Raw genomic sequence first — 24,117 nt, 5'->3', positions numbered from 1 at the left:
GAGTAAAAGACATACCTGGCTTAGACCATTCCCTAGAAATCATGTCAGAGACAGCATCAGGCACAGGGAAAACCCCAGGAAGAGTAACAACAGTCCAAAAAATGAATTAAGACAATTACAAGGTTTAACATCAGAATCTTTAGGATCTTTAACCCCTAAAGTAACTAGGACCTCTTTTAAAAGAGAATGAATATGTTCAACTTTAAACAAAAAAGAGAAAATATAAGGTTCAACTTCAGATGAGGAATCCCCATCCCCAGAGGAAACCTCAGCAACTAAAGAAAAAACAGTAGCCCTGGGGCACATAGCACTTGTAGAAGGTAAAATCTGACCTGTCCTACGTTAATTTGAATGCGGGAAAGCTGCGAATGCTTTAGAAACTGCAGCCTTGATTAAAGTTTTCATGGCAGGAGGAACTACCCCAGCATTAACCTGTAATGTACAAAGAATAGGTACAGTAGTACCAAAAAAAAAGCATTAGATTGGTCTGTTTGCATTAACAAAGGTAAAGATGAGCCACATAAATAAGCTGAAGAAGGCACTTCAGCTGTCTTACAAGCACACCCAACAATGGTAGGAAGACGTTCAGGAGAATTCTGCTGCTCCATTATAGCATACTAGTCCTAAAGCACATTCACACGGGCCATTTTTTGCAGTACAGCGGCCCCACCCCTTGCGCTCTCTCCCTCACTTTTGCTCTCTCTCCCCCTCTCTTTTGCTCTCTTTCTCCCCCTCTCTTTTGCGCTCTCTCTCCCCTCTCTTTTGCGCTCTCTCTCTCCCCCCTCTCTTTTGCGCTCTCGCTCTCCCCCCTCTCTTTTGCGCTCTCTCTCTCTCCCCCTCTCTTTTGCGCCCTCTCTCTCTCCCCCTCTCTTTTGCGCTCTCTCCACCCAATCTCTTTCTCCCCCCCAAGCCAAGCTGAATAACAAAAACAAAAAACAGAAGAAAAAACATTACCTCAGAACGCGCGTCAAACTACTGACAGGTAAAAAGGAGATTGTGCTCGGGAAAAACCCTACGTGCGCATAGCCGAGCGAACATGTGCTAGCCCGACGTGCGTAAACCAACGCGCAAGAAGACTAAAGGAATATGGGCTAACCCGACAGGCAGACCCAGCGCACAAAAACACTTTACAGACTAATATGACATGCGCTAACCCAATGAGCATAAACCAGACATGCGCAATCCCAAGGGGTGAAAAACTAAGCGCGCCAAAAAAGCTGCTGCGCACAAAAGAAAGGGAATAGTAAAAAGGCTCTGCCTCAGTGCCATATATAAACAACATATATAAATATATAAGGCAGCTTTTTATAATAAAAAAAGTGCCCATAACATAGCTATATGAGTGTCTAAATGTTAACAATAAAAAGATACTTACCAATAGACACTCGTCCACTAGAAATCAAGCAGCAGACAGCCAAACCAGTAATGCAACAAATCAGCAGAGGTTATAAAATAGGAGTAATACTGTAGTAAATAGAGCTAAGATGCCGGCTGCCTATTATCCCTGCACTGCAATGCCGGATCCAAAGCAGTGCACAGACAAAAGGGACCGCACATAAAAGCACATTATGGTGTAAAACAAAAGATATATACAGCACAGTGCCTCACAAATAAGAACATTGTCACACATACATATAACAGTCTTAAACACAAACAAAACCACTCAGACACATGCAGTACAGTGAGTCATAAACATATACATTTCAGGCATCACATGTACATATGTTAGTTAGAACGTATAAGTCCATACAGAGCAAGACATCTAAAAATGTGCTAAAAAATCCCCTGTACTGACATTAGCTTGCTCTGCATAAACAATTCAGCTTGAGGTATATTTAGTAATATTATTCTAAACTCAAGTGATATGCCCACCTGCTGTGGACTGGCTATGATGTACAAAGACGCATGTGACTACTGATAGCCTATGGGCTGTGTGAGGTATGAAGGTACTTAAAGGGAGACTGTACCCAAAAAATTTCTTTCGCGATTCAGATAGAGCATGCAATTTTAAGCAACTTTCTAATTTACTCCTATTATCAATGTTTCTTCTTTCTCTTGCTATCTTTATATGAAAAACAGAATTTATGCTTACCTGATAAATTACTTTCTCTTGCGTTGTATCCAGTCCACGGATTCATCCTTACTTGTGGGATATTCTCATTCCCCACAGGAAGTGGCAAAGAGAGCACACAGCAGAGCTGTCCATATAGCTCCCCCTCTGGCTCCGCCCCCCAGTCATTCGACCGACGGTTAGGAGAAAAAGGAGAAACCATAGGGTGCAGTGGTGACTGTAGTTTAAACAAGAAATATTAACCTGACTTAATTGCCAGGGCGGGCCGTAGACTGGATACACCGCAAGAGAAAGTAATTTATCAGGTAAGCATAAATTCTGTTTTCTCTTGCAAGGTGTATCCAGTCCACGGATTCATCCTTACTTGTGGGATACCAATACCAAAGCTTTAGGACACGGATGAAGGGAGTATGCAGTGAAGACCAAGTCGCTGCCTTACAAATCTGTTCAACAGAAGCCTCATTCTTGAAGGCCCAAGTGGAAGCCACAGCTCTGGTGGAATGAGCTGTAATTCGTTCAGGAGGCTGCTGCCCAGCAGTCTCATAAGCCAATCGGATGATGCTTTTCAAAAAGAAGGAAAGAGAGGTAGCCGTCGCTTTTTGACCTCTCCTCTTACCAGAATAGACAACAAACAAAGATGATGTTTGTCGGAAATCCTTAGTTGCTTGTAAATAGAATTTTAAAGCACGAACCACATCAAGATTGTGTAAAAGCCATTCCTTCTTAGAAGCTGGATTAGGACACAGAGAAGGAACAATGATTTCCTGGTTAATGTTCTTATTAGAAACAACTTTAGGAAGAAAACCAGGTTTGGTACGCAAAACTACCTTATCTGCATGGAACACCAGATAGGGTGAATTACACTGCAAAGCAGACAATTCTGAAACTCTTCGAGCAGAAGATATAGCTACCAAAAACAAAACTTTCCAAGATAATAACTTAATATCTATGGAATCTAAAGGTTCAAACGGAACCCCTTGAAGAACTGAAAGAACTAAATTTAGACTCCATGGAGGAGCCACAGGTTTATAGACAGGCTTGATTCTGACTAACGCCTGTGTAAACGCTTGAACATCTGGTACTTCTGCCAGACGCTTGTGTAAAAGGATAGACAGAGCGGATATCTGCCCCTTTAAGGAACTAGCTGATAAACCTTTCTCCAATCCTTCTTGGAGAAAAGACAATATCCTTGGAATCCTAATTTTACTCTACGAGTAACCCTTGGATTCACACCAACAAAGATATTTCCGCCATATCTTATGGTAAATTTTCCTGGTGACAGGTTTTCTAGCTTGGATCAGAGTATCTATGACTGATTCAGAGAACCCACGCTTGGATAGAATTAAGCGTTCAATCTCCAAGCAGTCAGCTGCAGAGAAACTAGATTTGGATGCTTGAATGGACCCTGTATTTGAAGATCCTGCCTCATTGGAAGTGTCCATGGTGGGACAGATGACATGTCCACTAGGTGTGCATACCAAGTCCTGCGTGGCCACGCAGGCGCTATCAGAATTACAGAGGCCTTCTCCTGTTTGATTCTGGCTACCAGCCGAGGAAGAAGGGGAAACGGTGGAAAGACATAGGCCAGATTGAAGGACCAAGACGCTACTAGAGCATCTATCAATGCCGCCTTGGGGTCCCTGGACCTGGAACCGTAAAGAGGAAGTTTGGTGTTCTGACGGGACGCCATCAGATCCAACTCTGGAATGCCCCATAGTTGAGTCAGCTGAGCAAATACCTCCGGGTGGAGTTCCCACTCCCCCGGGTGAAAAGTCTGACGACTTAGGAAATCCGCTTCCCAGTTGTCTACTCCTGGGATGTGAATTGCAGATAGATGGCAAGATTGATCCTCCGCCCACCTGATTATCTTGGTTACTTCCTTCATCGCTAAGGAACTCTTTGTTCCTCCCTGATGATTTATGTATGCTACAGTCGTGATGTTGTCCGACTGAAATCTGATGAACTTGGCCGCCGCTAGCTGAGGCCATGCCTGGACCGTGTTGAATATCGCTCTCAGTTCCAAAATATTTATCGGGAGAAGAGACTCTTCCCGAGACCATAGGCCCTGAGCTTTCAGGGAGCCCCAGACCGCGCCCCAGCCTAACAGACTGGCATCGGTCGTTACAATGATTCACTCCGGTCTGCGGAAGCACATTCCCTGCGACAGGTGATCCTGAGACAACCACCAGAGAAGAGAATCTCTGGTTTTCTGGTCCAGTTGGATTTGAGGAGACAAATCTGCATAATCCCCATTCCACTGTTTGAGCATGCACAATTGCAGTGGCCTGAGATGAATTCGAGCAAAAGGGATTACGTCCATTGCTGCTACCATTAATCCGATTACCTCCATGCTCTGAGCTACAGAAGGCAGAGGAATGGAATGAAGAACTCGGCAAGTACTTAGAAGCTTTAACCTTCTGACCTCCGTCAGAAATATTTTCATTTCTACCGAGTCTATTAATGTTCCCAGGAAGGGAACCCTTGTGAGCGGGGACAGAGAACTTTTTTCGGTGTTCATCTTCCACCCGTGAGACCTTAGAAAGGCCAGAACAATATCCGTATGAGCCTTGGTGCTACTGCAATGCCCCGCGGTCTCAGTACCGCTAGAAGGGACCCTAGCACCTTTGTGAAAATTCTGGGAGCGGTGGCCAACCCGAAGGGAAGGGCCACGAACTGGTAATGCTTGTCCAGAAAAGCGAACCTTAGGAACTGATGGTGATCTTTGTGGATAGGAATATGAAGTTACGCATCCTTTAGATCCACGGTAGTCATATATTGACCTTCCTGGATCATCGGTAAGATTGTCCGAATTGTTTCCATCTTGAAAGATGGAACTCTGAGGAATTTGTTTAGAATTTTTAGATCCAGGATTGGTCTGTAAGTTCCTTCCTTTTTGGGAACCACAAACAAGTTTGAGTAAAAACCCAGTCCTTGTTCTGTAATTGGAACTGGATATATCACTCCCATCTTGAGTAGATCTTCTACACAGCGTAAGAACGCCTCTTTCTTTGTCTGGTCTGTAGACAGACAAGAAATGTGGAACCTTCCCCTTGGAGGAGAGTCCTTGAATTTTAGAAGATATCCCTGAGCAACTATCTCTAATGCCCAGGGATCGGGAACATCTCTTGCCCAAGCCTGAGCAAAGAGAGAGATTCTGCCCCCTACCAGATTCGGTCCCAGATCGGGGGCTACCCTTTCATGCTGTCTTAGTAGCAGCTGCAGGCTTCTTGGCCTGTTTACCCTTGTTCCAGCCCTGCAAAGGCTTCCAGGTTGCCTTGGGCTGTGAAGAATTACCCTCTTGCTTTGCGGTAGCAGAGGCTGAAGCAGGACCGCTCCTGAAGTTGCGAAAGGAACGAAAATTAGCCTTGTTTTTAGCCTTAAAAGGCCTATCTTGCGGGAGGGCATGGCCCTTTCCCCCCGTGATATCTGAAATAATCTCTTTCAACTCGGGCCTGAAAAGGGTCTTTCCCTTGAAAGGAATATTCAGTAATTTTGTTTTAGACGACACGTCGGCCGACCATGATTTAAGCCAAATCGCTCTGCGCGTCATGATGGCAAAACCAGAATTTTTCGCCGCTAATTTAGCTAATTGCAAAGCGGCATCTGTGATAAAAGAATTAGCCAGCTTTAGAGCCTTAATTCTATCCATAATTTTGTCATATGAGGTCTCCGTCTAGAGCGACTCCTCCAGCGCCTCAAACCAGAAAGCCGCTGCAGTAGTTACAGGAATAATGCAGGCAATAGGTTGGAGAAGGAAACCTTGTTGAACAAATATTTTCTTTAGTAAACCTTCTAATTTTTTATCCATAGGATCTTTGAAAGCACAACTGTCTTCAATTGGTATGGTTGTGCGCTTGGCTAGTGTTGAAACTGCCCCCTCTACCTTAGGGACCGTCTGCCACGCGTCCGGCCTGGGATCAGTTATGGGGAACATTTTCTTAAAGATAGGTGGGGGAACAAAAGGTACACCTGGTCTTTCCCACTCCCTAGCAACAATATCCGCCACCCTCTTAGGGATCGGAAACGCATCAGTGTATACAGGGACTTCTAGATATTTGTCCATTTTACACAATTTCTCTGGGACCACCATAGGGTCACAATCATCCAGAGTTGATAAGACCTCCCTAAGCAGTACGCGGAGGTGTTCCAATTTAAATTTAAATGCTAGTGAATCTGATTCTGCCCGCTGAGAAACTTTTCCTGAATCGGAAATTTCTCCCTCAGACATAACATCCCTCGCCCCTACTTCAGAGTGTTGTGAGGGTGCATCAGATAAGCCTCCCAAAGCTTCCGACTGCTCTTCATCTGTTCTCAAAACAGAGCTATCGCGCTTTTTAGGGAAAACTGGCAGGTTGGATAGAAAAGCCGCAAGGGAATTATCCATGACTGCCGCCAGTTGTTGCAATGTAATAGGTGCTAATGCACTAGAGGTACTAGGTATCGCTTGAGCGGGCGTAACTGGTGATGACACATGGGGAGAGGACGGCGGACTATCCTCATTACCTTCAGTCAAAGAATCATCTAGGGCTATATTTTTAAGTGACACAATATGATCTTTAAAGTGTATAGACACATTAGTGCACTTGGGACACATTTTGAGTGGGGGTTCCACCATGGCTTCTGAACACATAGAACAAGGCTTTTCCTTAGTGTCAGAGATGTTTAACAGATTGGTATTATACACAAGCAGGCTTGGAAAAACACTTTATGTAATAAAAAATACAATTTGCAATAAATGGTACTGTGACTTTAAGATAATAAAAGCGCACACAATTTTACAAAACGGTGAAAAATGAACCAAATCTCTTGAAATTTTTACAGTATGTGCCTAATGCTTCGATATGATTGCACAGCAAGTTTCTGCCTGATTAACCCTTTAATGCCCAAACTGGAGCCGCCTAAAGCAAACAACCGGTTAATAAACTACAGCACCTTGCCACAGCAGCCTGCTGTGGCCCTACCTTCCCTTAAGGATTGAATTTGAGAAAATCAAGCCTCCTGAAGTCCTCAAGCAGTCTCTGGACCCATGTGAAGCAGCATGCAGGGAAATCTTGTCAGAATAAACTGCGCAACTGAGGCGCAAAATTAGGCCCCTCCCACTCCACTGCGGAGCTGTGGGGCCTTCAGAACCAATTTAGGTGACTAAAAATAATGCCATGTGGAATAAAACCCCAATAAACACATCAAAAGTGCTTAAAAGTGTCAATAAAGAGAATTTTTCTAAACAAAATAATCGATTGCCCTGTTAAAGTGATAACCAGTCTATTGAGCCCACTTAAATAAGCTTCTAGTTCTATACTAAGTCTCAGAACATGGCTTACCCTTCCCACATGGGGAATCTTGTCAGTCTTCTAGCATTATCTTGTCTTGACTAGAAAAAAGATGACTGAAACATACCTCAAAGCAGTTAAGCCTGCAAACTGTTCCCCCCAACTGAAGTTTTCTGGTACTCCTCAGTCCTGTGTGGGAACAGCAATGGATTTTAGTTACAACATGCTAAAATCATTTTCCTCTCAGCAGAATTCTTCATCATATTTCTGCCAGAGAGTAAATAGCACAAACCGGTACTATTTAAAAATAACAAACTTTTGATTGAAGATATAAAAACTACAAATCTAACACCACATTCACTTTACCCTCCCGTGGAGATGCTACTTGTTAGAGCGGCAAAGAGAATGACTGGGGGGCGGAGCCAGAGGGGGAGCTATATGGACAGCTCTGCTGTGTGCTCTCTTTGCCACTTCCTGTGGGGAATGAGAATATCCCACAAGTAAGGATGAATCCGTGGACTGGATACACCTTGCAAGAGAAAAGAAGGCATCTAAGCTTTTTTCTTGGTTCGGAACTCTGGACAGCAGTTTTTGATTGGTGGATGAATTTATCCACCAATCAGCAAGGACAACCTAGGTTGTTCACCAAAAATGGGCCGGCATCTAAACTTACATTTTTGCATTTCAAATAAAGATACCAAGAGAATAAAGAACATTTGATAATAGGAGTAAATTAGAAAGTTGCTTAAAATGTCATGCTCTATCTGAATCACAAAAGAAAAAATGTGGTTACAGTGTCCCTTTAACCCAGCCGATGCCCACTCCCCAGACCTTATCCTTTTATGATGGTACAGTAGAGAGCCCATCCAGCACTGAAAGGTTCAACAGAGAATAAACTGAGGGAGTACATCTACATAGCAAAACAGGAGGAGGCTAAAGGAACTGTCCCAGCGACACCCGTGGCAGGCTTATGACCACAACTCCATAGAGGAGAGTTACATTGCACAGCCAATACTCTGTGTCCCTCTCTTCCAGGAACTATCCATTGAGGGAGAATTTTGGATTCAAATACCTGTAATTCTAAAAAAAAATAAAAAATCCTGAGCATCTCCTACTTCACATGCTCCTAAGCTAGAATATAATGGGACTGTCAGGGAAGTAGGAGGGATATTAAAGCTCTTGGTGTATGGTGTCTTTGCTTCCTCCTGGTGGCCAGGTGATGAATTCCCAACAGTAAGGAATTTTGTGGACTCTCACCACCATAGAAAGAAAAAACATTTTTATTCAGAATTTTTTTAATAGTACAGTAATAATATAAAACAAAAGCAGTCCCATCATGCAATTAAACCATAAGCAAATTGTGGTGCTTATAGATAAGATTATACAACATCTGGACTGGGCAAAGCCCACGTTTGACACCTGTATCTAAAAAGAAAGGAGAAAAACATAGGGGTAAGGAATTTGGGACAAAGGAGAAAGAGAGATGGAGGAGATATATGGATTGAGGACAGAGTGCCTGATTCTTAAAAACTCCAGGAAGGAGTGAAACAATTGTGCAGACTTCACAGGGGAACAATTAAATGATTTTTCTAAGAAAAGGGTGAAACTGAAAATCCTAGAGTAAGATGTGAACTGCCTCCCATAGAAAAGTAAAATGTTTCTCTGGCCTGGAGAATAATCACAGGGGATGAGCTGGCACTGATATAATGTCTCAGTTTGAAAAAAATACATATTAAACTGTAGTGAAGATATTTTGCTTCTAGTTTAGTATACATTAATTTTAACTAAATTAAACAAGTGTACTGAAAATTTTGAACAAACAACCATCTTAAAGCCGGTGAGATAAATCAGTGAGATTAGCAGGTGTAAAATGTTTACAGAATATAATAGAGGCAGTGAAAAAAGTTCAGAAACACGCAAGGAATGTCCCTGTCCAGTACACTCTCTGAAACTGCAGGGTTCATTTCACATAGAAAAACACAATTTCAGAAACATTGAAAAGTGCAAACAGAATTTGTACACATCTCAATTATAAATGCATGTGTGTGTGTTATCCCTTTAAGAGATATATTCACAACAACCATTTGAAGAAAATACTCGATCACTCAAACATGGAAATATTTTTCTTAACACAACAGACAGTTTTCAGCTCTTCTTTTTTTTTTTTGCCTGACAGGTTATCTATTAACAAAGGCACAAATGACAACACAACAATTACATGATCCTCCATTACTTAATACCCAGATCGATATCAGCTCTTACCGGTGACATGTTGATAGCGTGTCCGCCCCAGCATGGAATGCATTGCATGCCCCATTTCATGGAACAAGTTTTCCATCATACCAGGAGTTAGCAGTGTAGGTGAGTTTTTCGTTGACAGAGGAAAATTGAGCATAAGGACTACTACAGGCAGCTGATATTCTCCATTCTCTTTTAGTCTTCCTCCACGGATTGTGAAATGGCAGTCCTAAGTAAGAAAATCAGTTCAATAGATCATGTTTTTCATCTCTTGCAATAAAATAAGCCTGTATAAAATATATGAATGGTGGCTCCCAAAAACATTTTGTGAGCAGACATAAAAAATAAATTATACATGGGATACTTAACAAAAAATGTTTTCCTTACACATTTGTGAAATCATATACTTAACATAAAAGCCTCGTGGCATTTAAACTTAAACAAGGCTTTAAAAGGCCCATAATGGTTCTCCTTCCTAAGAATTAAAGGGACATAGAAGTCAAAATTTCACAATTCAATAAAAAAAAAATCTAAAATTTACTTCTAACAACAAATTTACCTATCCTTTTTCAAAACTTAGCTACTTAAAACGAGTGCATATTAAAGAAAGCTAAGGAGCGTACAATCTGTAGAACAGTGTAGAGAATTGTTCAAGCGTTGTTGCAAGCACTGCTGCCATCTAGTGCTAAAACGTGCATAGTCCTGAGCATACTGAAGTATGCTCTCACAGAAACTAAAGTTTTGACAAAGGAGATGAAGAGAAGTAAATGCATAGCTTTATCAAAACAAAGCGTGATAATGCAAACCGATATCTGAGCAAAGAAAATGATATACCACATTTTTAAACAAAATGTATGCTTACCTGATAAATTATTTTCTTTCAGGATGATGAGAGTCCACTAGAAACCTTGACATGTGGGATATAATTCCTGCCACTGGGAATAGGCAAAGAACCCACAACAAAAGCTTTTAATAGTTACCCCCCCTCCCAGCATTAACTTATAGTTCAGCAGAAAATAGGAAAAAGGTAGGAAAGGATGTGCACATTGGAACTGTGACCCAATTTTGTTATTTTATTTTTTTAAGAAGGGCAAGGTCTGTGGACCTCATCATCCTGAAAGAAAATTTATCAGGTAAGCATACATTTTGTTTTCTTTTCGTAAGATGAGAGTTCACAGAAAACCTTGATGTGTGGGATTCAATACCCAAGATGAGAGTGGGACAAATAAGGCAGTTCCTATTTGCCAGACACTGTAACCTGAAAGACTTTCCTGACAAACGCTGCTTCCAAGGAAGCAAAAACATTAAGAGAATGTATGCAGAGAAGACCATTATGCAGCTTTGCAAATCTGCTCACAAAGCCCACAAAGTAGCAACAGATTATGTGGAATGAGTTGTAATACCCTTAGGATGAAAATTCATGCCACCAAGTAATCTTTGTGAATCATCTGCTTGAGACAAGAAGCTAAGGCTACCACAGTAGCATTATGATCTTTACATGAATCGGAATAATGAGCAAATAAACTAGAACTTTATATGAAATCCTTAGTAGCTTGAAAATAAAACTAACACTCTAACAACATCAAAATAAAGAAAAAAAAGTTCTTTAGAACTAGAAGGATCCAGACACAAAGATGGAACAACAATTTCCTGGTAGAAACAACCTTGGGAAGAATATTGTATTTGGTATGAAGAACAGCCTTATCCTTGTGAAAAGCCAGATAATTCTGAAACTGAAGATATAGCTAAAAGAAAAAGAAACTTCCGGGACAAAAGTTTAATATCTATGCTGTGGATATGTTCAAAAGGAGGACCTTGGAGAACTGAAAGAAATAAATTTGAATTCTAAGACGGAGAAATAGTTCTCACAAATAGCCTTATTCTCACCAAAGCTTGAACAAAAGGTATGTACATCAGGAATTCTGGTTAATGTTTTATGAAAAAGAACAGATAAAGCTGAAATTTGGCCTTAGGAACCTAGGGATCTGGAAGCAATACCAGGAAAACCTCTAGAAGAATACCTTCCAAATCTTCTGGTAAATCTTTTTGGTGACAGGTTTCCTAGCCTGTGAAAGAGTGACAATAACCAAATCAGAGAAACTTCTATGTTTCAGAATTAGAGAAAATAGAGAAATAGAGATTTGATATCTGGGTGGAAGAGGGGAACCTGACTCAATAGATCTTGCCTCTGAGGAAGAAGTCATGGAGGAAAACTGGATATCTGGACCAAATTCTCATACCAGGTTCTGCGGGGCCATGTTGGAGTTAGCAGGATTACTGTGCCTTTGGATCCCTGGATCTGGCACAATACTCTGTCAGTTTGTGATTCAAGTGGGAATCCGTGAGATCTATATCCAGCAGACTCCATTTGGCCACTAGTTGATTAAAAATCTTCAGATGAGAGACCACTGCCCTGGATGAACAGACTGGCTGCTGAGATAATCTGCTTCCATATATGCCAGTCCTGGAATGTGAATAGCTGACAGGGAACATTGATTCTGTTCTGCACAGAACAGAATCTGGGATACTTCTTGAGCCACCAAAGAACTGCGAGTCCCTCCTTGATAATTTATGTATGCCACAGTCGTGACATTGTCTGACTGAAAACGGATAAACTTTTCCTTCTTTAGAAGGGGCCACGACTGAATCGCTTAGAGCTCCAAGATATTTATTAGTAACTTCGACACCTAAGGGGACCAAACTCCTTGCGCTCTTTGAGACTCCCAGACAGCGTTCCAACCCACAAGACTGGCATCTGTGGTCACAATACCCCATAAAGCCTGATGAAAAGATCAAGGATCAAAGGACTTTCCATCCACCAGAATAGTGATTGTCTTGCTGAGGAATCCAGAACAATCTGCTGTTCCAACTACTGATAATTCTTTGTTCATTGCTTGAGCAAAGACACTTGGAGAGGACGTAAGTGAAGGCGGACAAATGGAACTGCATCCGAAGCTGCTACCATTAGGCCCACTACCTCCATGTATTGGGCTATAGTTGGAGAAGGGGAACATTGAAGATGATAGAAAAAAAAGGAGAGAGAAGCGCAACACCAGATATATGTGCAGAGGTTAAAAACATAATTTATGCTTACCTGATAAATTCCTTTCTTCTGTAGTGTGATCAGTCCACGGGTCATCATTACTTCTGGGATATTACTCCTCCCCAACAGGAAGTGCAAGAGGATTCACCCAGCAGAGCTGCATATAGCTCCTCCCCTCTACGTCACTCCCAGTCATTCGACCAAGGACCAACGAGAAAGGAAAAGCCAAGGGTGAAGTGGTGACTGGAGTATAAATTAAAAAATATTTACCTGCCTTAAAAACAGGGCGGGCCGTGGACTGATCACACTACAGAAGAAAGGAATTTATCAGGTAAGCATAAATTATGTTTTCTTCTGTTAAGTGTGATCAGTCCACGGGTCATCATTACTTCTGGGATACCAATACCAAAGCAAAAGTACACGGATGACGGGAGGGATAGGCAGGCTCTTTATACAGAAGGAACCACTGCCTGAAGAACCTTTCTCCCAAAAATAGCCTCCGATGAAGCAAAAGTGTCAAATTTGGAAAATTTGGAAAAAGTATGAAGCGAAGACCAAGTTGCAGCCTTGCAAATCTGTTCAACAGAGGCCTCATTCTTGAAGGCCCAAGTGGAAGCCACAGCTCTAGTAGAATGAGCTGTAATTCTTTCAGGAGGCTGCTGTCCAGCAGTCTCATAAGCTAAACGAATTATGCTACGAAGCCAAAAAGAAAGAGAGGTAGCGGAAGCTTTTTGACCTCTCCTCTGCCCAGAGTAAATGACAAACAGAGAAGACGTTTGTCGAAATTCCTTAGTTGCCTGTAAGTAAAATTTTAGAGCACGGACTACATCCAGGTTGTGCAGTAGACGTTCCTTCTTTGAAGAAGGATTTGGGCATAAAGAAGGAACAACAATCTCTTGATTGATATTCCTGTTAGTAACTACCTTAGGTAAGAACCCAGGTTTAGTACGCAGGACTACCTTATCCGAATGAAAAATCAAATAAGGAGAATCACAATGTAAGGCTGATAATTCAGAGACTCTTCGAGCCGAGGAAATAGCCATTAAAAATAGAACTTTCCAAGATAACAACTTTATATCAATGGAATGAAGGGGTTCAAACGGAACGCCCTGTAAAACATTAAGAACAAGGTTTAAACTCCATGGTGGAGCAACAGTTTTAAACACAGGCTTAATTCTGGCCAAAGCCTGACAAAAAGCCTGGACGTCAGGAACTTCTGACAGACGTTTGTGTAACAGAATGGACAGAGCTGAGATCTGTCCCTTTAATGAACTAGCAGATAAACCCTTTTCTAAACCTTCTTGTAGAAAAGACAATATCCTAGGAATCCTAACCTTACTCCAAGAGTAACCTTTGGATTCACACCAATATAGGTATTTACGCCATATCTTATGGTAAATCTTTCTGGTAACAGGTTTCCTAGCCTGTATTAAGGTATCAATAACTGACTCAGAAAATCCACGTCTTGATAAAATCAAGCGTTCAATTTCCAAGCAGTCAGCTTCAGAGAAGTTAGATTTTGATGTTTGAAGGGACCCTGTATCAGAAGGTCCTGTTTCAGAGGTAGAGACCAAGGTGGACAGGATGACATGTCCACCAGGTCTGCATACCAAGTCCTGCGTGGCCACGCAGGTGCTATTAGAATCACTGATGCTCTCTCGTTTGATTCTGGCAATCAATCGAGGAAGCAACGGGAAGGGTGGAAACACGTAAGCCATCCTGAAGTCCCAAGGTGCTGTCAGAGCATCTATCAGGACTGCTCCTGGATCCCTGGATCTGGACCCGTAACGAGGAAGCTTGGCGTTCTGTCGAGACGCCATGAGATCTATCTCTGGTTTGCCCCAACGTCGAAGTATTTGGGCAAAGACCTCTGGATGAAGTTCCCACTCCCCCGGATGAAAAGTCTGACGACTTAAGAAATCCGCCTCCCAGTTCTCCACTCCCGGGATGTGGATTGCTGACAGGTGGCAAGAGTGAGACTCTGCCCAGCAAATTATCTTTGATACTTCCATCATAGCTAGGGAGCTTCTTGTCCCTCCCTGATGGTTGATGTAAGCTACAGTCGTGATGTTGTCCGACTGAAACCTGATGAACCCCCGAGTTGTCAACTGGGGCCAAGCCAGGAGGGCATTGAGAACTGCTCTCAATTCCAGAATGTTTATTGGCAGGAGACTCTCCTCCTGACTCCATTGTCCCTGAGCCTTCAGAGAATTCCAGACGGCACCCCAACCTAGAAGGCTGGCGTCTGTTGTTACAATTGTCCAGTCTGGTCTGCTGAATGGCATCCCCCTGGACAGATGTGGCCGAGAAAGCCACCATAGAAGAGAATTTCTGGTCTCTTGATCCAGATTCAGAGAAGGGGATAAGTCTGAGTAATCCCCATTCCACTGACTTAGCATGCACAGTTGCAGTGGTCTGAGGTGTAAGCGTGCAAAGGGTACTATGTCCATTGCCGCTACCATTAAGCCGATTACCTCCATGCATTGAGCCACTGACGGGTGTTGAATGGAATGAAGGGTGCGGCAAGCACTTTGAAGTCTTGTTAGCCTGTCCTCTGTCAGGTAAATCTTCATTTCTACAGAATCTATAAGAGTCCCCAGGAAGGGAACTCTTGTGAGTGGAACGAGTGAACTTTTCTTTTCGTTCACCTTCCATCCATGTGACCTTAGAAAAGCCAGCACTAACTCTGTATGAGACTTGGCAGTTTGAAAGCTTGAAGCTTGTATCAGAATGTCGTCTAGGTATGGAGCTACCGAGATTCCCCGCGGTCTTAGTACCGCCAGAAGAGCACCCAGAACCTTTGTGAAGATTCTTGGAGCTGTAGCCAATCCGAATGGAAGAGCCACAAACTGGTAATGCCTGTCTAGGAAGGCAAACCTTAGGTACCGATAATGATCTTTGTGAATCGGTATGTGAAGGTAAGCATCTTTTAAATCTACAGTGGTCATGTATTGACCCTCTTGGATCATAGGTAAAATTGTCCGAATAGTCTCCATCTTGAACGATGGAACTCTTAGGAATTTGTTTAGGATCTTTAAGTCCAGGATTGGTCTGAAAGTTCCCTCTTTTTTGGGAACCACAAACAGATTTGAGTAAAACCCCTGTCCCTGTTCCGATCGTGGAACTGGATGGATTACTCCCATTAACAAGAGCTCTTGTACGCAGCGTAGAAACGCCTCTTTCTTTGTCTGGATTGTTGACAATCTTGACAGATGAAATCTCTCTCTTGGAGGAGAGTATTTGAAGTCCAGAAGGTATCCCTGAGATATTATCTCTAGCGTCCAGGGATCCTGAACATCTCTTGCCCAAGCCTGGGCGAAGAGAGAAAGTCTGCCCCCCACTAGATCCGATCCCGGATCGGGGGCCCTCAATTCATGTTTTAGGGGCAGCAGCAGGTTTCCTAGTCTGCTTGCCCTTGTTCCAGGACTGGTTAGGTTTCCAGCCTTGTCTGTAGCGAGCAACAGCTCCTTCCTGTTTTGGTGCAGAGGAAGTTGATGCTGCTCCTGCTTTGAAATTACGAAAGGAACGAAAATTAGACTGTCTAGTCTTGGCTTTGGCTTTGTCCTGAGGCAGGGCATGGCCTTTACCTCCTGTAATGTCAGCGATAATCTCTTTCAACCCGGGCCCGAATAAGGTCTGCCCTTTGAAAGGTATATTAAGCAATTTAGACTTAGAAGTAACATCAGCTGACCAGGATTTTAGCCACAGCGCCCTGCGTGCCTGAATGGCGAATCCTGAATTCTTCGCCGTAAGTTTAGTAAGATGTACTACGGCCTCCGAAATGAATGAATTAGCTAGTTTAAGGACTCTAAGCCTGTCCGTAATGTCGTCCAGAGTAGCTGAACCAATGTTCTCTTCCAGAGACTCAATCCAGAATGCCGCTGCAGCCGTGATCGGCGCAATGCATGCAAGGGGTTGCAATATAAAACCTTGTTGAACAAACATTTTCTTAAGGTAACCCTCTAACTTTTTATCCATTGGATCTGAAAAAGCACAGCTATCCTCCACCGGGATAGTGGTACGCTTAGCTAAGGTAGAAACTGCTCCCTCCACCTTAGGGACCGTTTGCCATAAGTCCCTTGTGGTGGCGTCTATTGGAAACATTTTTCTAAATATCGGAGGGGGTGAGAACGGCACACCGGGTCTATCCCACTCCTTAGTAACAATTTCAGTAAGTCTCTTAGGTATAGGAAAAACCTCAGTACTCGTCGGTACCGCAAAATATTTATCCAACCTACACATTTTCTCTGGTATTGCAACTGTGTTACAATCATTCAGAGCCGCTAACACCTCCCCTAGTAATACACGGAGGTTTTCCAGTTTAAATTTAAAATTTGAAATATCTGAATCCAGTCTGTTTGGATCAGAACCGTCACCCACAGAATGAAGTTCTCCGTCCTCATGTTCTGCCACCTGTGACGCAGTGTCTGACATGGTCCTAATATTATCAGCGCACTCTGTTCTCACCCCAGAGTGATCACGCTTACCTCTTAGTTCTGGTAATTTAGCCAAAACCTCAGTCATAACAGTAGCCATATCCTGTAATGTGATTTGTAATGGCCGCCCAGATGTACTCGGCGCTACAATATCACGCACCTCCCTCTGAGCGGGAGATGTAGGTACTGACACGTGAGGCGAGTTAGTCGGCATAACTCTCCCCTCGTTGTTTGGTGAAATTTGTTCAATTTGTACAGATTGACTTTTATTTAAAGTAGCATCAATACAGTTAGTACATAAATTTCTATTGGGCTCCACTTTGGCATTGCAACAAATGACACAGGTATCATCCTCTGAATCAGACATGTTTAACACACTAGCAAATAAACTTGCAACTTGGAAATACAATTCAATTAGAATAATATTAAAATGTACTGTGCCTTTAAGAAGCACAGAAGATCTATGACAGTTGAAAATTAATAAATTGAAACAGTTATAGCCTCAATCCTTGTAAACAACACAACTTTAGCAAAGGTTTAATCCCATTAGCAAAGATAACAAATTCTGAAAGCAGGAAACAAATTACAGAATAAACGTTTTTTATCTCAGTCAAACTATAATTCTCACAGCTCTGCTGAGAGAAATTACCTCCCTCAAAATAAGTTTTGAAGACCCCTGAGCTCTGTAGAGATGAACCGGATCATGCAGGGAATACAATGAGTTGCTGACTGAAATATTTGATGCATAGAAAAAGCGCCAAAAAACGGCCCCTCCCCCTCACACACAGCAGTGAGGGAGAACAGAAACTGTCAGAAAAACAGATTAAGCAACTGCCAAGTGGAAAAATAGTGCCCAAACATTTATTCACACAGTACCTCAGCAAATGAAAACGATTTTACATTCCAGCAAAAACGTTAAACATAATCTTTAGTTATTAAACAGCTTTATGTATTTCTTACAGTGTAATTCTAGTGAAGTACCATTCCCCAGAATACTGAAGTGTAAAGTATACATACATGACATTATATCGGTATGGCAGGATTTTCTCATCAATTCCATTGTCAGAAAATAAAAACTGCTACATACCTCTATGCAGATTCATCTGCCCGCTGTCCCCTGATCTGAAGTTTACCTCACTCCTCAGATGGCCGAGAACAGCAATATGATCTTAACTACTCCGGCTAAAATCATAGCAAAACTCTGGTAGATTCTTCTTCAAACTCTGCCAGAGAGGTAATAACACACTCCGGTGCTATTTTAAAATAACAAACTTTTGATTGAAGATATAAAACTAAGTATAATCACCATAGTCCTCTCACACATCCTATCTAGTCGTTGGGTGCAAGAGAATGACTGGGAGTGACGTAGAGGGGAGGAGCTATATGCAGCTCTGCTGGGTGAATCCTCTTGCACTTCCTGTTGGGGAGGAGTAATATCCCAGAAGTAATGATGACCCGTGGACTGATCACACTTAACAGAAGAAAACAACTTTATTCTAAGGCAGCTACTCACAAGATACAAAGTAAAAGCAGGCAATAAGATACATGAGTATCAATCAAGCGGTGAGTCTCATATCGATTCACCAGATGAGATTTCCCCAAAAGTCACGCTGTTCTGTGGGAGTTAATGAGTCCTTTCCTTTGGTGTGAGCAGCCATTGCAGACTGATGCACTTATCTCCAGTATAGAAGCAATTTCCCAAGGTATGAAATCCAGCAAGGCAAGATAACTCCACAAGTACAAGCAGAACTAAACTCAATATACAATATTCCTGCACCCCTTTTAGCAATGCACAATTCAAACAAATACTGTAAAAGCAATGGGGATGGCATAACCCATTGCTGCACGCCTTGTGTTAGGTTGCTGGCTTTGCATCAGGTGCTGGAAAGTTTGGCTAAAAACGCTGTTAAAAGTAGGAGGGATCAGCTGCTTCTACTACTCATATATTGGTGCATAAGATTTGCCTGATCTTTTATTTACCTCATTGTATTTATAATAATATTATTCTTGCACTATTATTCTTACGTTTTTTTGGAAAGTATAGCGCTAAGTGTAACTGTGTATTTCATTGAAGACGATGATATGCCTTCTGAAGTTTTATCCTACGCTATTCTGTTAAGCACAGTCTTATTGATACCGAGTCTATAATGACTCCAAGGAAAGAAACCTTGGTAGCTGGAGATAAAGAGCTCTTTGGAACATTTATCCTGAAGAAAGGATACAAGCTTTTTGAGTGGGGGACATCACTAGGGGTAGAGAAGGCGCCTGAAATGTATGTAAGCCAAATAAGCAATTTATATACCCTGAGCTCTAATTACCGCCAACAATGCTCTCAGCACTTTTTAAAAAAATGCATGGAACTGTGGCCAGACCAAAAGGAAGGGCAACAAACTAATAATGTTTGTAGTGGAAAGCAAACCAAAGGAACAGATGATGATCCCTGAGAATAGGGATATAAAAAGTTATGTGTCCTTGAGATCTATCGATGTCATAAACTGATCCTGTTGAATTAAGGGTAAAATTGTGCAAATTGTTGCCATTTTTAAAGTAGGGACTCTTAAGAACTTGTTTAAAGTTTTCAAGTTCAGGATGGGTCTGAAAGTCCCTTCCTTCTTCGGAACAGTGAAACGATTGGAATAAAAACCTTGTTCCTGTTCTGAAACCCGTACAAGTACAATTTATCCCATTTCCTCCAGATCCCGAGCACATTGAATAAAAGCAGCTGCATTTGAAGGATTATTGGGGATGAGACACAGATGAAATCTCACTCGAGGAGGCCTTGATCAAAATCCTATTCCATAACCCTGCAGAATTATATTTTGAACCCAAGGGTCCTGGACTGAGCAAAATAAGGGCTTCTGAAAAAAAAGGATCAATCTGCCCCCTACCAGAACAGTTTCTGGTTTGGGGGCCATAGCTTCAAAATGATGCACATACCTAGCAGCAATAGTACTGTACATCTATAGACAACTTGTCTTGCTGTAGACTGATGAAAACCCAGCCATTAAAAATGCTTATTTGGCCAATTCCAGCTTCATTCACTTCTACAATTTTTCTTCTTCCTTTAAGGGCTTCTGACATTACTTTTGTCAAGGCATAGTACACATGTATAGCTCTTTCTTAAGCTCAGCAGACAACTAAAATGTATGTGCCTACAACCAATATCCCAAATTTCAATTAATTGACTCCAACACCTGACTACAATTGGCTTTTGGAGAAGTTATTACCCTAGAACAGTGATGGCTAACCTTGGCACCCTTTATGTTTTGGGATTACATTTCCCATGATGCTCAACTAGACTGCAGAGTGCCAAAGCATCATGGGAAATGTAGTTTCAAGACATCTGGGGTGTCAAGGATAGCCATCAATTCCATAGAAGTTCACAAAATTTCTCAAAGATAGACTGTGGATATTTAAAAGATGTGTTCAGGACTTACAGGACAAGGTACACCTGTTTGTATTTCAAAGTGAATCAACGACCGCAGCAGCCGCCGTTCCGCTGGAAGAACTGGTTGCGGGTGGATGAAATAATCAAGGAAAAGCCAGAGTGGAGTTGCGTCAAATCAGGCAAGGTGCTTAGCCCAGGAGGTGGGAACCACTACCGCCAAGAAAAAGGATACAAATGAAGAGGCTGCACAACGGGTCAATCAAAAAGCCACATTTATTTAAATGTGGCTTTTTGATTGACCCGTTGTGCAGCCTCTTCACTTGTATCCATTTGTATCTGCCTAGGTTTTATTTTAATTTTTTTGCCTCAATAAATGTGGCTTTTTGATTGCCCTGTTATGCAGCCTCTTCAGTTGTATCCTTTTTCTTGGCGGTAGTGGTATCCGCCTCCTGGGCTAAGAACCTTGCCTGATTTGACGCAACTCCACTATGGCTGTACCTTTACCTCCAGTCACAGTAGAAATAATTGAATCCAAATCAGAACCCTGGAAAGAAAGAGATAAAAGTCTGGATTTAGACACCATATCTGCAGACCAAGACTAACCTTAAAGCTCTTTTGGAAAGAACTGCCAAAGACATACTCTTAGCATTAATCCTAATTATGTCCAAAATTGCATCACAAATGAAAGCATTAGAACATTTAAGAAATTCCAACATGTTAAAAAAAATATTCACTAACAAAATCATCAGAAAACTGCTCAGAAAGGCTATTTACCCAAATTGAAGAAGCAGCAGTCACACCGGCAATAGAGACTGCTGGCATAAATAAGCAACCTGGCTTAAACCATTCCCTAGAGACTATCAGAGACAGCGTAGAAGAAAGGGAAAACCTCAGAGGATTTAACAATAGGTTTATAAACTAAATCTAAACGACTCACAGAATTGTCCCCAGTTACTTTAGGTTCTTCAACTGCTAAAGTAAGCAAAATCTAATTTAATGAATATGTTCAACTTTAAACAAAAGAGGGGATGGTTCTGGTTCATGATCATAGGAAGACCCATGATCAAAGAAAATCTCTACTTCAGAGGACTCAGCAGAAACCTTAACCTCTGCAGGCTTCTAGTAAAATAAAATGCAAATTATAAACGGACCTTTTACACTGCCAATATTTCAGATACTGTTGAACAGATAAAGGCCTTAACTCCAGGAGTAAAATCTGTTTATGAAACAAACAAAAGGAGCAGTAATACTCGTAGAACCCAAAAGTGCCAAATACTTAAAAACACTACTTACTAGTAGTAAGCCAAATCAGTGCAGGATATGGAATAGGAGTATACTGAAGACCCAGCAGGAGGAGGCAAAGGACAAGTCCCTGCGACACCCATGGAAGGCTTGTGACTAAATTCCCATGAGGTAAAAAGTCACTACCCTTGCTCCATACATAACCCTCTGACAAACACTGCACTCTGAGGGGAAACGGGCCTCAACTCAGTCTGAGAACCCCTCTCACAGAAGAATAACATTCACATCTTCATTCTTCACCTTCCTCCAGCTTAGGAAAAGACAAGACTAGTTTCCAGTAAGGTGGGAGGGGTTTTATAGGGTTCTTGGGGATTGGGACTGTTTGCCTCCTAGTGGCCAGGAAGAGAAACTCCCAGGAGTAATGGATTGTGGATTCACCACCTGTATGAACGGAATATATGTTAAATCAAGCAAAAAAACACAGATTGTGTTAATATAAACAGCAAAACAACTTGCTTTGATTCTTGAAAGATGAGCACTTACACATTGTCAGGGTAGCCCACGGATACAGCTAAATAAGGGAGCAAATATGCTGAGAACTTAGGTTGCATTGTGCTTCTTCTGTGCATGGGCAGATCCCGACTTCCTGTCTTTCTATCCTTTACTGACTAGTAATCCAGCTCATATTGCTCTACAAAATTTATGACATCAAGCTAGATATGCCTTCCTGTATGGCTCTGACAGGAAGTAATGGACACTGCACAAATTAAGTTTTAAAAAAATAAAAATGTAAAATTATTTTAAAATGATGAATAAAACATATTGCAATGATTAAGTATAAGCCACTGCTTAGTGTATTTTTAATACAAAAATGAAAGACTGTTTTATGTCCCTTTAACTTACATACAGATATGTTATACTGTATTCATTACTTTTACAAATCAATAATGTAACAAAACATCTGCTTTATGCATGAAATCAACATAATGAGTGGCCTTACCTGAGGAGGCTTTTCTGCTCTACTAAAGAAGTCGCAATAAATGTATCCAAGAAGGCCTTCAGTTTCATGGACCACAGCCTTGTGAAGAAAACAAATATCATAAATTATTTTTCACTTGAGGAAGCAAAATTGCCTCTACAGCAAATAAAAACAAAGCATATTTGTTACTTTATTATTATTATCATTTATTTGTATAGTGCCAACAAATTCCGTACTTAAGAATTACAAAAGAAAATGTAAAGAAACCTACTATATTTTTTCCTTATCATGCTCCAAAATAACAATACATGCATGAAGCTCCTACAGTGTCAAGTAGTAATGGTTTAATCCCTTGATTGTCAGTGTTTTATCAGAAATCAAAAGGTTAAATCATTGCTTCATTGGCAATATGGATAGTGGGATAAATAAATACTGTGAGTGTTTCACACAGCAGTAATCAATACCTTGTTTTTTCACATGTTTTCAGGGCAATCAAAAAGTTTAAATCACTACTGCATTTGGAATGTAGTCAATGGGGAAGGGGGGAAAATCGCTGTTTTTTGTGTTATCTGCAACTTTTGGTGTAATTACAGGGTGTGCATCATTCCTGGTACTAGATGGAACCGATGTGAAGCTTTACTGATTCTGGTCTCCAAAAGTTAAATTACTACAATAATTTTATAAATAAATGTAAAAGATTGAATACATCTTTTGAAAATACTTCTAAGATTTCGGCTGAAACATTTGCAATGGTAATTAGATATTGTTCAGTCATACAGCCAATAATGAGATTTGTAGTCAACCCAATGGGTCTTTACAGCTTTTCCTTTAACTCCTTATATCAAATTAAATTCTACGATTCTGAAGGGAATTTAAAATTCTGGCGATATCAAGGAGAAGATCACAAAGCGAAGGGAGATTCTTAAATAGTTATTGCTTTCTATCCAATCTCACAAAGTACAGCCAAATAAGCAATGACAGCAAACACCAGTGGACAGATAAAAACAGAAACATAATACAAAATATATTAAAATAACTAAGGAAACACTATAAAGATGTTGAGAGAATAACCAACAACAACAACAAAGACGCCGAAAAAGAAAAGGAATGTGTCAGTCAAAATTATTGAAGTTTGTTCAGTCTTGGCTTGTCTAACTCCGGTTTAAGCTAAATTATTCTTAAAAAAAAATTACTGTTAAAACAGCCTATGGGAATCTGTTTTTTTCTGACTTTGCTCTGATTTTACAAAAAAGAGAATCTACAGCTTTAAATGTATAAACACTGGCAATAGAGAAAATTATTTTTAAAGCACAGCCAACTATAATCAACACAGTGCCACTGGTAACAACAGATACATTTTTCGATTTCAAACTTGTAATATCAAAGTCAGGAATTTCAACTGCTGACTTTCTGTATGTAGAAAGGTAGGAAACTGAGGTGCAAACTAGAA

At 41.3% G+C, this 24,117-nt stretch overlaps 1 protein-coding gene across 1 annotated transcript in view; it reads right to left on the bottom strand.

The window, feature by feature from the left end:
* The window catches only part of MIPEP (mitochondrial intermediate peptidase), a 506,392-nt gene that overhangs the window by 250,364 nt on the left and 231,911 nt on the right, over window positions 1-24,117 (bottom strand). Inside the window, exons 12-13 of the mRNA XM_053708504.1 lie at window positions 22,689-22,766; window positions 9,604-9,808 (exon numbers count right to left, since the gene is read on the bottom strand). Coding sequence (XP_053564479.1) covers window positions 9,604-9,808; window positions 22,689-22,766 — 283 coding nt within the window. The remainder of the gene's footprint in view (window positions 1-9,603; window positions 9,809-22,688; window positions 22,767-24,117) is intronic.

This window comes from Bombina bombina, chromosome 3 (genome assembly GCF_027579735.1).
Source record: "Bombina bombina isolate aBomBom1 chromosome 3, aBomBom1.pri, whole genome shotgun sequence".
Classification (NCBI taxonomy): Eukaryota; Metazoa; Chordata; class Amphibia; order Anura; family Bombinatoridae; genus Bombina; species Bombina bombina.
This window is presented reverse-complemented; position numbering and strand designations above follow the sequence as displayed.